The following is a 14,815-nucleotide window of genomic DNA, read 5'->3' as shown; positions in this document are numbered from 1 at the left end:
TGGAAGCGGGGGCGGAGGCCGGGGGGTCACCGGCGGTGCCAGCGCTGACCCGCGGCTGCCAACGGGGGGATCCGGGGGGGACTTTGGGGGTCTGGGATGGCAGTTTGGGGTCTCAGACGCCAATTGAGGGGATCCAGGTGGGAATTTGGGGGATTCGTGTGGGAATCTGGGGGTCTGGGATGGCAGTCTGGGGTCCCAGATGGCAATGGAAGGGATTTGGGTGCGAATTTGGGGGGCTCGGGTGTCGATTTGGAGGAGTCAAGTGCCAATTTGGGGGTCTCAGGTGCCAGTTCGGGGTCTCAGATGTAAATTGAGGGGATTCAGGTGGGAATTTGGGGTTATAAGGTGCCAGTTTGGGGTCTCAGGTGCCAATGGAGGGGATTTGTGTGGGAATTTGGGCGTCTCAGGTGCCAACATTTGGGGTCTCAGGTGCCATTTTGGGGGTCTCGGGTGCCAATGGAGGGGATTCAAGTGCCAATCTGGGCTTCTCATATATCAATATAATATTTATATTATGTTTATATAAATTATATATTATATAAATATAATAATTATATTCATGTAAAAATTTATATAAATTATAAATTATATTTATATGATAGAAATATAAATTTAAACTGATTTAAAATAAAACTGGTACAAATAGAAAATAAACCGATATCAATAGAAAATAAAAAGGACATAAATGTCGTTTATTTTACTGCTGTGTCCCCCTGTCCCCCCGGGCCCTTCCAGGCGGGCACAAAGGGACCTTTCAGTGCCACCTTCCAGTGCCACCAGGGCCGGGGCACCGCAGGGAAAACCCCAAAACTCGGGCACGGAGCCGTGGGGAGGGGGAAATCCCAAAAATCCAGGTGGGATCTGGCTGGGAATGGGGAAATTCCCATGGCGGGGGAGGGGGAGAAATCCCAAAAATCCAGGTGGGATCTGGGAGGGATTGAGGGAAATTCCCATGGGGAGGGGGAGAAATCCCAAAAATCCAAGTTGGATCTGGGAGGGATTGAGGGAAATTCCCATGGGGATTCCTGCCACAATAATTCCTGAAAATCCAGGTTGGAGCCAGCAGGGATTGGGGGAAATTCCATGGGGAATAAATCCTAAAAATCCAGGTTGGAGCCAGCAGGGATTGGTGACGAGGACACTGCAGGGGGGACACCAGACTCAGCCTGAGCCTATTACAGGAGGATTATTTTTGTTTTATTTGTTTTATTTTTATTTATTCGTTATTGTTTTGGGGTTTTCCCTCTCGCCAGGGATTTTATCCCAAAAGGAATCGGCAGAAGGGCTGGAAGGTGCTGCGGAATTTGGGATGGATCCGTGGAGACGTTGGAGTTTCACCTTCCCCCAGGGCTGCAATCCCAGAAATTCCAGGGCTGGGAGATCCAGGAATGAGTTCCATTTCTTGGGAACGGTTCCCAAAATGTAACCCCAAATTTGGGGGATCCCACAGGTGTGGGGGCGCAGATGGGATTTTCTGGCTTCCAGGGGGGATTTTCTGGGTTCCAGAGGGATTTTCCCTGTCCAGGGCTCAGGCACTGGGCGCATATTGCAGGGCCAGGCGGTCAAAGTCGTTCTCCTGCAACCACAGCCAAAAATAAATGTATTAAATTAATTATCAATTAGTTAATAATGAATTATTATCAATCAATCCTCCTCAAATTTACATGTGTCACCTCTCCCCTAGCAGAACACACCACAATCAGCTCCCTAAAACTCAATTAATTCCAGCAGCAAACGCATTTTATCCCTTTTTTGTCATTTGCTGCTTTTCCCTTCCCCTCTCCCCAAATTCCCTCTCTCAGTTTTGCTTTTTTTTTTTTTTTTTTTTTTTCTGTTTTCAGCACAAATTTTCACCTGGATTAAAAATCTGCATCTCAGGCAGATTTGGGATTCCCAAAATGGTTGGAAAACCTGAAGGAGGTGGAGCTGCTCCCTTGGGATTTGTTTGTAAAGAACCCCCTGCGTCCATCAGGATGGGGGGAAATTCCATTTATTGGATTAATTTTGATTATTATTTCTGTTTTCTCCCATTCCCTACCTTGGCCTGGTACTCCTTGATGAAGGGATGGTTTTTGTGAGCATCTTTCAGCTGGGACAGGTAACGATTGGTGACCTGGGGGGGACCAAAAAATCTCAATTTGGAGGTGGCAGAGTGGAATAAATCCCACCTAAATGTGTGGGGTTTTTTTACACCTAAAATCCCGATTTTTCTCACTGTCCCAGTTCAAACCAGTAGGAGCCACGCACACACTTGGAATAAAAAATAAAACACTTCAAAATCAATTTTCAGTGGTGGTTCCAAGTTAAAAATAAAATCTGGAAGAGCAGAACTTAGAGCTCTAAATACTTTTTGTTTTTTTCTCAGTAATGTGGAATTCTGGAATGGTTTGGGTTGGAAGGGACCTTCAGGATCATCCAACTCCGTGGGAAAGGGCAATTCCCAAGAGCTACCTGGGGCTGTGAGCTCCCCATTCCCAAAATGGTCCCAAAATGAGCCCATTTAACCCCAAAACGAGCCCATTTAACCCCAAAACGAGCCCATTTCCCCATCCCTGCCCCCAGGACCCCGCTCACCTCTGGGGCCTTGCCCAGGTGTTGGGACAGCACCACCAGGTTCAGCAAGGTCTCAGGGTGCCCACTGTCCTGGAAAACACAGCAGAAGAAATAAAATAAAATAAAATAAAATAAAATAAATAAAATAAAATAAAATAAAATAAAATAAAATAAAATAAAATAAAATAAAATAAAATAAAATAAAATTTAAAAAAAATAAAATACAATAAAATAAAATAAAAAAATAAAAGAAACCACTCTGCAATCCCAAGCACAGAGAGGTGGATCCATAAATTGCCACTGCTGTGGATTTGAGCAGGAAAACTCCCGGGAATTTGGGGCTGTACCTTGTCCCTGTGTGGATTTGGGGTGTCCCCTGTCCCTGTGGGGATTCTTTGGGCTGTCCCTGTGTGGTTTGGGGTGTCCCTGTGGGATTTGGGGTACCTTGTCCAACTGGGAATTTGTGGTGTCCCTGTGTGGATTTGGGGTGTCTCTGTGGGGTTTGGGGTGTCCCTGTGGATTCGGGGTGCCCCTGTGGGTTCGGGGTACCTTGTCGAGCGCCTCCTGCAGCAGCCCCTCGGCCTGCTCCCAGCGGCCCTGGCCCATGGCAGCGGCCGCCTGCCCGTTCAGCAGCAGCAGCGAGGGGCAGCCCCGCTCCGCCAGCTCCTGGAAGGTGTAGAACGCGTCCTGCAGCTTCTCCCCGCCCTGCGGGACCGAATTCCTCATTTACACCGACTCTGGGCTGGGAATTCCTCATTTACAGCCCGGGAATTCCCAATTTACATCCACTCCCGGGCTGGGAATCCCTGATTTACATCCACTCCCGGGCTGGGAATTCCCAATTTACAGCCTGGGAATTCCCGATTTACATCCACTCCCGGGCTGGGAATCCCTGATTTACATCCACTCCCGGGCTGGGAATTCCTCATTTACAGCCCGGGAATTCCCAATTTACATCCACTCCCGGACTGGGAATGCCGGATCTACAGCCACAGGGCTGGGAATTCCTGATTTACATCCCTGGCTTGGGAATTTCTGATTTACATCCCAGGGGGCATGGGAATTCCTGACTTACAGCCTGGGAATTCCTGATTTACATCCATCCCTGGGCTAGGAATTCCTGATTTATATCCTCTGGGGCATAGGAATTCCTGATTTACATTCACAAGGGCATGGGAATTCCTGATTTACATCCCTGGGGTCATTCCTGGACTGGGAATCCCTGATTTACAGCCACACAGTCATGGGAATCCCCAATTCACACCCTCATGGTCATGCCTGGGCTGGTTAACTCCTGATCAGGAATTCATTTTAAGGATCCCCAGGCTGTGTGCCCCTGGATCCCAGGAATTTGAGGAGTTTCTTTCCATCCCTCCTGCATCCCAAACTCAGCAGTTCTGCCTCACTCCCAAACACCTTCAAGGACATTTTGTGTCCTGGAGTGTGGATGGGGGCAGCAGAGCAGCTCCCTGGGGTGTTTTGGGGATGTTTTGGGGGTGTTTTGGGACCATCTGGCTCCTCCTGGCAGGAGGGGTGCCCACCAAGGCCAGGTTCACCCAGGCTGTGGCCAGCTGGGTCAGCGTCGCGTCCTCGTCCTGCTCCTGCATCTTCTTCAGCTCCTTCCTGCAGGAAAAGTGGGAATCACAAAGGGAAAGGGATTTCAGCACAAAACCAAAATAAAATCTGGGAGTTTTCACCTTGAGTTTTCCATGTTTTATTTCACCAGGTGGGGCTGGGTTTGATTCTTGGAAAAGGGGAAAGAAAAGGAGAAGGAGAAGGAAGAAAGGAAAGGGGAATGGGAAAAGGGGAAAGGAAAAAGGGAAAAGGGAAAGGGAAAAAGGGAAAGGAAAAAAGGGAAAGGAAAAAAGGGAAAGGGAAGGGCCAATCCCACCTGGCCAGGTCGAGCCTGTCGAGCTTCAGCAGGATCTGCACGGTCATGGCCAGGCTGCAGGGGCAGAGAGCAGAGCTGCTGCACTCGGAGCCCGGCAGATCCCGGGAATTCCCAACGGCTGGAATTCCAGGAACGGCTGCACAGGGCTCTGAGCCACCCAGGACTGACCCCAAACCCCACAGGGACTGACCCCAAAACCTCCTGGGACTGACCCCAAACCCCACTGGGACTGACCCCAAACCCCACTGGGACTGTCCTGAGGGTCCCTCCCCACCCCAAACCCCCATTTTTGGGGGGGATGTGACCCCGTTTTTGGGGGGTCTGTGACCCTGATCCTGGGGGTCTGTGGCCCCGTTCCTGAGGGAGATGTGATCCCGTTTTTGGGGGTCTGTGACCCCGTTTTTGGGGGTTTTGTGGCCCCGTTCCTGGGGGGTTTGTGACTCTGTTCCTGGAGGTTTGTGATCCCGTTTTTGGGGGTTTGTGGCCCTGTTCCTGGGGGTCTGTGACCCTGTTCCTGGGGGTCTGTGGCCCCGTTCCTGGGTCCCTCACCACTCCAGGCTGTCCCCCTGGTGCAGGGCCCGCAGCGCAGCCTCGGGGTTCTGGTCGTGCAGGTAGATGGAGGCCGCCAGCAGCAGGAAGGTGCAGTTGGCCACCTCCACGCTCTTGGCCATCTTCTTGTCCAGCTCGGCCACGATCGAGTCCCTGCGGGTGGGACGGGGCAGAAAATGGGGGAAAACGGGGGAGAAAATGAGGGAGAAAATAGGGGAAAACAGGGACAAAATGGGGGAGAAAACGGGGGAAAACAGGAGGGGGGAATGGGAGAAAAGGGGGGAGAAAATGGGGACAAAATGGGGGAAAACGGGAGGGGGGAATGGGAAAAAATGGGGGGGTAAATGGGGGAGAAAAAGGGAGGGAGAAAATGGGGATGAAATGGGTGAGAAAGTGCAGGAAAATGGGGGAGAAATGGGGAAAAACAGGGGAGGATAAAATGGGGAAGAAAATGGAGAAAGAAAATATAAGGAGTAGAAAATATGAGGGGTAGAAAATAGAACGGGGGAAATGGGATAAAACAGGGAAGAAAACGGGGAGAAAAGAGGATAAAACAGGAGAAGTGCCCAAGGGCAGGCTGGAGCGCCCTGGAGCACTGGAGGGTGTCCCTGGATGATCTCCAAACCCTCTCTACCCCAAAGGCCCCTGGAGGAGCAGGAATCCTGCTGCCCCAGGGTGCTGAGCCCCGGGGCTGGGCCGTGCCTCACCTCTGGCTCTCGCTGGCCAGGAACTGAGCCAACATCCTGACCGCCTGCAGCTCGGGGCTGCAGCTGCCCTGCAGCTCCTCCAGCACCACGCCAAACTTCCTCTGCACGGCAGCGACAGCGACACGGGAAAGGACAGCAGGGAAAGCAGGGAAACAGGAAAAGCAGGAAAAGAAAAGCACGAAAAGAAAACCAGGAAAAGCAGGAAAAGAAAAGAAAGAAAAGCACAAAAAGAAAATAAGGAAAAGTAAGAAAAGAAAAGAAGGAAAAGCAGGAAGAGCAGGAAGAGAAGGGAGAGCAGGAAGAGCAGGAAAAGAAAGGAGAGAAAAATGAGAAAGGAAGAGAAAGAAGAGAAGGAAGAGAAAGGAAGAGAAAGGAAGAGAAAGAAGAGAAAGAAGAGAAGGAAGAGAAGGAAGAGAAAGAAGAGAAGGAAGAGAAAGAAGAGAAGGAAGAGAAAGAAGAGAAGGAAGAGAGAAAGGCAGGAAGAGCAGAAAAGGCAGGGAGAGAAGAAAAATAAGGAAAAAAAAAGTAGGAAAATAAAGGAAAAGGAAAGAAAGGAAAAGAAGGCAAAAGCAGGAAGAGAAAGGAAGTTAAGTTTGAGCAGAACTCTCAGGGATCTGCAGGGATGGGACACAGGGACAGGGACCCCAGGGCACAGATGGAAACGGACTTGGGACTGGGATGGGAATCCCAGGGCCCAGGGAATGGATCTGGGATGGGAACGGATTTGGGATGGAATTCCAGGGCCCAGGGAATGGATTTGGGATGGAAACCCGAGCCCCAGGGAAGGGATCTGGGATGGGAATGGATTTGGGATGGAATTCCAGGACCCAGGGAAGGGATTTATACTGGGAAGGGGCTGGGGGTGGGATTTGGGAAGGGATTCCCAGTGGGATTCGGGAAGGGATTCCCGGGTGGGATTTGGGGAGGGATTCCCCGGGGCCAGGGGGTGTCCCCGGGCGGGTTTAACCCCTTCCCCGCCGGCCCAGCCCCCTCACCTGGGCGATGTAGGCCCGGAACAGGAACACGTCGCGCTGCAGAGCCTGCTCGGGGCTGCGGGGCTGGGGGAGAGCAGGGATGGGGAACCGGGAGCGCAGAGCCTGCCCCACAAACCCAATCCCACACAAACCCAATCCCACACAAACCCGCCCCACACAAACCCGCCCCACACAAACCCGCCCCACACAAACCCACCCCACACAAACCCGCCCCACACAAACCCGCCCCACACAAACCCACCCCACACAAACCCGCCCCACACAAACCCACCCCACACAAACCCGCCCCACACAAACCCGCCCCACAAACCCAATCCCACACAAACCCATCCCACACAGCCACTCCCGGACCCGCCAATCCCCGCGCCCCTCAGGGAGCTGCGGGCAGCTCCGCCCGCCGTGCCGGACCTTGGCCCGCTGCGCCTCGTTGATGGCGGCCTGGTAGGCGCCGATGTAGAAGTTGTTGCGGAGGTCGAAGAGCTCGTCCGGCTCCGCCGCCGGCGCCGCCATCGCCGCGGACACGTCCCCGGAAGCGGCCGCGCCGCGGGGGCCGCCGGGAGCCGCCGTCTCCATGGAAACCGCCAATCGCAACGCGAGGAGGCGATACGTCACCAGAGCGACGCGCTGAGGGTGAAAGTGGGCGGGGTTAGGGCGAGCCGGCCAATGAGCGGCGCGCGCGGCGGTGACGCCATCGCGGCGCGCGGGCGGGGCGGCATGGCGGCGTTCCGGGCGCTCGGGCTGGCGCCGTGGCTGGCGGAGCAGGCGCGGCAGATGGGGCTGCTCCGGCCCACGCCCGTGCAGGCCGCCTGCATCCCGGCCGTGCTGCAGGGTGAGCGCCGCGGGGCGCCCCGCAACCGGGAACGGCCGGGGGCGGGCCCCGGTCCTTCCCCGGGAACGGTCCCGGGCCATCCCCGGTTCCCGTTCCCGGTTCTCACCCCCGGTTCCCGTTCCCGCAGGCCGGGACTGCCTGGGCTGTGCCCAGACCGGCAGCGGGAAGACGGCGGCGTTCGTGCTGCCGGTGCTGCAGCGCCTCTCCGAGGATCCCTACGGCATCTTCTGCCTCGTGCTCACCCCCACCCGGTACCGGGCACCGGGGCACCGGGGCGGGGGGGACCAGGGAACCCGGGGAGCTCCGGGGAACTGGGGGGGGAACCGGGGAACCAGGGGAGAATCGACGAGAGCTCCGGGGAACCGGGGGAGAGTTGGGGGGAGCTCCGGGGGAACCGGGGGGGAACCGGGGGATTCCCGGGGAGCTCCGAGGGAACCGGGGGGAGCTCCGGGGGAACCGGGGGATTCCCGGGCAGCCCCGGCGGGCTGAGCCTCGCTGCCCCGCAGGGAGCTGGCCTACCAGATCGCCGAGCAGTTCCGGGTGCTGGGCAAACCCCTGGGCCTCAAGGACTGCGTGGTGGTGGGCGGCCTCGGTGAGTGACCGCGGGGCTGCCCTGGCGCCTTCCCGGTGCTCCCAGCCCCGCTCCCGGTGCTCCCAGCCCCGTTTCTAGCGCTCCCAGCCCCATTCCCAGCCCTACTCCCAGTTCTCCCAGTGCTCCCAGCCCCGTTCCCAGCCCCATTCCTAGTGTTCCCAGCCCCATTCCCACTGCTCCCAGTGTTCCCAGCCCCGTTCCCAGTGTTCCCAGCCCCGTTCCCAGTTCTCCCAGCCCCATTCCCAGTTCTCCCAGCCCCCTTCCCAGTGTTCCCAGTGTTCCCAGCCCCGTTCCCATCCCCATTCCCAGTGTTCCCAGCCCCGTTCCCAGTGTTCCCAGTTCTCCCAGCCCCGCTCCAGCCCCGTTCCCAGCCCCGTTCCCAGCATTCCCAGCCCCATTCCCAGCTCTCCCAGTGTTCCCAGCCCCGTTCCCAGCATTCCCAGCCCCATTCCCAGCTCTCCCAGTGTTCCCAGCCCCATTCCCAGTGTTCCCATCCCCATTCCCAGCGTTCCCAGCCCCGTTCCCAGCGTTCCCAGCCCCATTCCCAGCTCTCCCAGCGTTCCCAGCTCTCCCAGCCCCGTTCCCAGCCCCGTGTCCCCGCAGACATGGTGGCCCAGGCTCTGGAGCTGGCCCGCCGGCCGCACGTGGTGATCGCCACGCCCGGGCGCCTCGCCGACCACCTGCGCAGCAGCAGCACCTTCAGCCTGGCCAAGGTCCAGTTCCTGGTGAGCACCGGCCCTGGGGGCTCCCTGGGAGCATTCCTGGGGGTTCCCAGGAGTCCTGAGGGGCTCCCTGGGCACATTCCTGACTCTCCCTGGGCACATTCCCTGGGTTTCCCTGGGCCCATTCCTGCTCTCCCCGGGCACATTCCCTGGGCACATTCCCGCCTCTCCCTGGCTTTCCCCTGGCACATTCCCTGGGGTTCCCTGTGTTTCCCTGGGCACATTCCTGGCTCTCCCCGGGCACATTCCCTGGGCCCATTCCTGGCTCTCCCTGGGTTTCCCTGGGCACATTCCCCAGGCACATTCCTTGGGCCCATTCCCGCTCTCCCCGTGTTTCCCCGTGCCCATTCCCTCTCTCCCCGTGCCCATTCCTGCTCTCCCCGTTCTCCCCGTGCCCATTCCCACTCTCCCCGTGTTTCCCCATGCCCACTCCCGCTCTCCCCGTGCCCACTCCCGCTCCGATTCCCCGTGCAGGTGCTGGACGAGGCGGACCGGCTGCTGGAGCAGGGCAGTGCGGATTTCAGCGCCGACCTGGAGCTGATCCTGGGCGCGGTGCCCGCGCGCCGCCAGACGCTGCTCTTCAGTGCCACCCTGACGGCCACGCTGGGCCAGCTGCGGGCCCTGGCGGCCAACAGCCCCTTCTTCTGGGAGGCCACGGCCCCGTGAGTGACAAAATTCCCGGATTTCCCCAGATTTCCCCGGCTCCTTCTGCTGCTTCTCCCCGTGCTGGCGCTGCTGAGGCACCGCCCGGCCTGGTGGGGCCTCAGGAGAAGGGCAGGGAGGGGCTGGAGAATTCCTGGGAGAGGGCTGGAGAATTCCTGATGGGGCTGGGGAATTCCTGAGGGGGCTGGAGAATTCCTGAGGGGACTGGAGAATTCCTGGGAGAGGGCTGGAGAATTCCTGAGGGGGCTGGAGAATTCCTGGGAAAGGGCTGGACAATTCCTGAGGGGGTTGGAGAATTCTTGGGAAAGGGCTGGATAGTTCCTGGGAAAGGGCTGGAGAATTCCTGGGAAAGGCCTGGAGAATTCCTGGGAAGGGCCTGGAGAATTCCTGGGAAAGGCCTGGAGAATTCCTGGGGGAGTTGGGAATTCCTGAGGGAGATGTGAAGAGGCTGGAGAATTCTTGAGGAATCTGGGAATTCCTGAGGGAGATGGGAAAGGGCTGGACAATTTCTGGGAAGAAGCTGGAGAATTCCTGAGGGGGCTGGGAAGGGGCCCAGCCTGGAGAAAAGCGGGATCAAGGGGGGAAATTCCCAATCCCCGCAATCCCCGAGAGGAGGGGACAGCCAGGAGGGTCCCAGGGGACCCCAGGTGGGAATTCCCTCCTGGAAAGGGCCCTTGGAAGGAGGTGTCCAGGCAGGGCTGGACGAGCTGGGACGGTCACAGCTCGGACTGGTGATCCTGGGGGGCTTTTCCAGCCTCGGGGATGATCCTGGGGTGATCCTGGGGGGCTTTTCCAGCCTCGAGGATGATCCTGGGGGGCTTTTCCAGCCCCGGGGACCCCGGGATTCCCATTTTTTCCCGGTTCCCTGCAGGGTGAAGACGGTGGAGGAGCTGGAGCAGCGGTACCTGCTGGTGCCCGAGGCGCTCAAGGACGCCTACCTGGTGCACCTGGTGCAGAACTTCCAGGACCAGCACGAGGACTGGGCCATCATCATCTTCACCAAAACCTGCAAGTGAGGGGCCTCCTCCTCCTCCCTGCCTCCTCCTTCCTGGAATTGTCACGGTTTTCCCACCCCAGGCCACGCTGGGGTTGTGGGAGGTGTCATAAAGGAGGGGAAAAATGAGGATTTTGGGAACTAAACACAGAAATGAGAGGTGTCCCTGCAATTATCCCAGTTTTCCCACCCCAGGAATTGTCCCAGGCCACGCTGGAGCACCCTGGCAGTCCCTGCCTGTCCCAGCTCTGTCCTGATCCATTCCCTCAGGGCATCCTGAGGATTTTCCTGGTTTTTCCCTCCCTTGCAGGGACTGCCAGGTGCTGAACATGATGCTGAGGAAGTTCAGCTTCCCTTCTGTGGCTCTGCATTCCATGATGAAGCAGGTGAGGGGTGCAGGGCCCTGCCAGGGGCTGCTCCCAGCTGCATCCCACACCCCTCACCTGGAATTTTCCCTTCACAGAAACAGAGATTTGCAGCTTTGGCCAAGTTCAAGTCCAGCATCTTCAAGATCCTCATCGCCACCGATGTGGCTGCCAGGTGAAACAAAAGCTCTCACACCTGGATTTGTTCACAGAAACAGTTTAGGCTGAGCTTAGCAAGATCAGACCCTCAAACCCCCCAGGTTTGGGTGGGACAGGCTCGTCCCAAGCTGTCTGAGCTGGGATTTGGGGCCCAGGGGTGCTGAGGCTCTGCCCAGGGAGGGCTTGGAGCTTCCCGAGGGGCTCCTGGAGCTGGGAGCAGCTCCAGGGAGACGGAATTGCTGAGCTCTGAGGGAGGAATTGGGGAATTGCTGAGCTCTCAGGAATTGGGGAATTGTTGAGCTCTGAGGAAGAAGTTGGGGAGTTGCTGAACTCTGTGAGGAAGGAATTTATCCTCCAATCAGCCAAGAAATCCTCCAATAAGCCACTTTATCCCTGAGAATCTGGGGCTTTTGGAGAAAGCAGGAATTAAACAGATCCCTGGCATGGTGGAAGTGTCCCTACCCAAGGCAAGGCGAGAACTAAATGTGTTTTAAGGTCCTTCCTGCCCCAAACCATGCTGGCATTTTATAATTCCATGACATTTAAGCTGTTTTTCCCCCCCATTCCAGAGGTCTGGACATCCCTGCAGTCCAGGTTGTCATCAACCACAACACCCCGGGGCTGCCCAGGATCTACATCCACCGCGTGGGGCGGACGGCGCGCGCGGGTGAGCGCGGCCACCACGGCCACCCCTGAGGGGTGACAGCCCCCAGAGGGGCCTCCGGTGTCCCAGCAGCACCCTCCCCTCCCCTGGGATCGCTGGGATCGCCGGGATCCTGCCCTGGGATCGCTGGGATCGCCGGGATCCTGTCCTGGGATCGTTAATGGGATCGTTAATGGGGTTTTCAGAGCCAGAAGAGCTCTCTGGGCAGGCAGCGTGGCTCCTGGGGATGGAGGGGTTGGGAGTGCCCTGGGTCCATCCCTCTCTGCCTGCCAGCATGGCCCAGTCCCTGTTTTCCCCCGTGGCAGGGCGGAAGGGCCTGGCCATCACCCTGGTGACGCAGTACGACATCCACCTGGTGCACGCCATCGAGGAGGAGATCAGTGAGTGGGGCCGGGCTCCTTTCCCTCCCCGGGGCTTGGGAAGGAGCAGGAGCAGCCGAATCCCTGGTTTGGGATCCCTGCTTGTGCTCCTGCTGGCTTTTAATGGAGCAGGAATTGTGTGGAGCTCTCCCCTGTGAAAGCAGCTGCTGCTTCAAAAAGCCCAGCCCAGATTCCCTGTCCAGTCTTCAGGTTCACATTCCCTATTCCAATCTTCAGATTCCCTATTTCAGGTTCAGATTTCCTATTCCACGTTTCAGGATCACATTCCCTATTCCAAGTTTGATGTTCACATTCCCTATTCCATATTTCAGGATCACATTCCCTATGCCAAGTTTCAGGTTCATATTCCCTATTCCAGTCTTCAGAATCCCTGTTCCCTATTCCACTCTTCACATTCTCTATTCCAATCTTCAGGTTCACATTCCCTATTCCACTTTTCAGGTTTTCACATTCCTTATTCCAATCCTCACCTTCTCTTTGTGAAAGCCCTTTGTGTCCCCCTGCCTCAGAGCTGCAGCTGCAGGATTTGGGATTTCTGACCCTGAGTTTGGGATTTCTGACCTTGGGATCTGTCACCCTTTGTGTCCCCAGAGCTGCAGCTGCAGGAGTTCCCCGTGCAGGAGCAGGAGGTGCTGCAAATCCTGACCCACGTCAACGTCACCAGGAGGGAGTGCGAGATTGTGAGTTGGGGCGGAGGGCTTCTGCTTTTCTCACAGCTTTTGGGGGGTTTTCTGTTTTTTTCACAGGTTTCAGGGGATTTTTCTGGTTTTTTCACAGTTTTTCAGGAATTTTCTGGGGTTTTCCACAGTTTTTCAGGAGTTTTTGCTGCTGAGGGCTGAGGTTTGTGGCTCTGCTCTCCGCTTTCCTCACCCTGCTGCTCTTCCCTCTCTGCCAGGAGCTGGAGGGGACGGATTTCGATGAGAAGAAAGAAATCAATAAAAGGAAACAGCTGATCCTGGAAGGGAAGGTGAGAGCTGCAGCTTTCTGATCTGCTCTGAGCTGAAAAAATGTGGGAAAGTGGAAAGGAAAAGGGAAAGGAAAAGGGAAAGGAAAAGGAAAATGGAAAAGGAAGGACAGTCCCTCCCTCCCTCCCTCCCTGCTGGGCTCACTCCCCTTCTGGGTGGGGAAGGTTTATTTAAAATAATCCTAAAAGAAATATGAAACAATGTTATATTTAAAAATTTCATATTTTTAACGCGATAATATTTAACATTATGCTGTTGAAAATATGAAATATTGTTAAATATATTCAATGTTACAAGATTAAATAGATCAAGTGTTGAGATGTTAAAAATGGAGAAGGGATTTTGGAGCCTCCTCAGTTGTGGGCACCTGGGAAAGGGCAGGGCTTGTCCTGGGTGTGTCCCCAACGTCCTGGGTGTGTCCCCAGTGTCCTGGGCCTGTCCCCAATGTCCTGTACCCCCTCCTGTCCCCATCCCTGGGCTGTCCCCCATGTCCCCATCCTGTCTCCATCCTGTCCCCAGCCCCCAGTGTCCTGTCCCCATTGCTGGGACTGTCCCCTGGCTGTCCCCATCCCTGGCCGTGTCCCCAATGTCCCCAGCTCCTGGGGCTGTCCCCAGTGTCCCCATCCCCTGGCCGTGTCCCCATCCTGGTGTCCCATCCCCCGTGTCCCATCCCCTGGCCGTGTCCCCAATGTCCCCAGCCCCTGGGGCTGTCCCCAGTGTCCCCATCCCCTGGCCGTGTCCCCATCCCCGTGTCCCATCCCGGGTGTCCCATCCCGGGTGTCCCATCCCCGGGCTGTCCCTATCCCGGTGTCCCTATCCCGGTGTCCCCATCCCGGTGTCCCATCCCGGTGTCCCCAATGTCCCCGTGTCCCATCCCCGTGTCCCATCCCGGTGTCCCATCCCCTGGCCATGTCCCATCCCCGGGCTGTCCCCAGTGTCCCCATCCCCATCCCCGTGTCCCATCCCGGTGTCCCATCCCGGTGTCCCCGCAGGACCCGGAGCGGGCGGCCCGCGGGCGGGCGGAGCTGGCCGGGATCCGCCGGAGGAACCGGGAGTGCCGGGAGAAGGCGCGGCAGAGCCTGGAGAGGCGGCGGCAGCTGCGGCTGAGCAGGAAACGGCAGCGCGGGGTGGAGAGGAGGAGGAGGAGGATGGAGAGGCAGCAGGAGGAGCAGCAGTGACTGCCTGCGGCTGGAATTGCCCTGGAATTGGGACTGAGCGCTGGAATGTGGGAACAAATCCCTGCCGGGGAGAAGGAACAGTCCCGGCAGGGATCCCGGGAATTGCTCCGGGAATTGCTGCCAGCCCCTCCCGGGAGAGCTTCCCCCGCTCCTGCCGGGATGGGTCCCTGGGAATCGCCTGGCACGGTCTGGGGGGTCTTTATTGCCACAAATGCCTGGATGTTGGAGTTTTTGGGGGAGTTGTGTGGGGATAAAATGGGGTTTGGGTGAGAATTGAGCATTTTGGGTGTTTTATCTCTCAGGCAGCCTGAGCCCAGCCCTAAATTCCCTGAGTTCCCTGAGAACTGTCCCTCAGGGATTCATCCTGGGTGTTTCTTGGGGGATTTTGAGGTGGTTTTGGGGGTGCCAAAGCAGATTTTGTGTGTGTCTGGGGGTGCCACACCACGGCCGCTGCTGCCCTGCGCTGCCGAGTGTAAACCGAGCATCGCTGCTCCAAAAATAACCTCAGCAGCAGCTGATCCTGCAGCCCAGATCCTGCAGCTGATCCTGCAGCCCAGGTCCTGCAACTGATCCTGCAGCCCAGATCCTGCAGCCGATCCTGCAGCTGAT

General features: G+C 56.9%; 2 protein-coding genes and 1 long non-coding RNA gene across 3 annotated transcripts; 2 read left to right on the top strand and 1 right to left on the bottom strand.

The window, feature by feature from the left end:
- Positions 1-941: 941 nt before the first annotated feature.
- On the top strand, positions 942-1,392 carry LOC140680764 (uncharacterized). Its single transcript, XR_012052148.1, has 2 exons — positions 942-1,052; positions 1,110-1,392. It is a non-coding gene; the product is annotated as an uncharacterized lncRNA (long non-coding RNA).
- Positions 1,176-7,268, bottom strand: COPE (COPI coat complex subunit epsilon). Its single transcript, XM_072919332.1, has 10 exons — positions 7,104-7,268; positions 6,696-6,758; positions 5,701-5,801; positions 4,994-5,146; positions 4,445-4,498; positions 4,095-4,176; positions 3,103-3,258; positions 2,575-2,643; positions 2,039-2,113; positions 1,176-1,576 (listed from the first exon to the last, which is right to left on the bottom strand). The coding sequence occupies exons 1-10, from the start codon at positions 7,266-7,268 to the stop codon at positions 1,529-1,531; spliced, it is 966 nt and encodes a 321-aa protein (XP_072775433.1). The 3' UTR covers positions 1,176-1,528.
- A 91-nt stretch (positions 7,269-7,359) lies between these two features.
- On the top strand, positions 7,360-14,479 carry DDX49 (DEAD-box helicase 49). Its single transcript, XM_041710949.2, has 13 exons — positions 7,360-7,524; positions 7,652-7,775; positions 8,031-8,116; positions 8,720-8,841; positions 9,313-9,500; positions 10,373-10,513; positions 10,806-10,881; positions 10,959-11,035; positions 11,589-11,686; positions 11,989-12,063; positions 12,655-12,743; positions 12,959-13,030; positions 14,021-14,479. Exons 1-13 carry the CDS (start codon positions 7,410-7,412, stop codon positions 14,204-14,206), a joined length of 1,449 nt encoding a protein of 482 aa, XP_041566883.2. The 5' UTR covers positions 7,360-7,409; the 3' UTR covers positions 14,207-14,479.
- The last annotated feature ends 336 nt before the right edge of the window (positions 14,480-14,815 follow it).

Source organism: Taeniopygia guttata, chromosome 28, assembly GCF_048771995.1.
Source record: "Taeniopygia guttata chromosome 28, bTaeGut7.mat, whole genome shotgun sequence".
In the NCBI taxonomy this organism is placed as follows: Eukaryota; Metazoa; Chordata; class Aves; order Passeriformes; family Estrildidae; genus Taeniopygia; species Taeniopygia guttata.
Note: the sequence above shows the minus strand (reverse complement) of the source record. Positions and strands in the feature narration are given on the sequence as shown.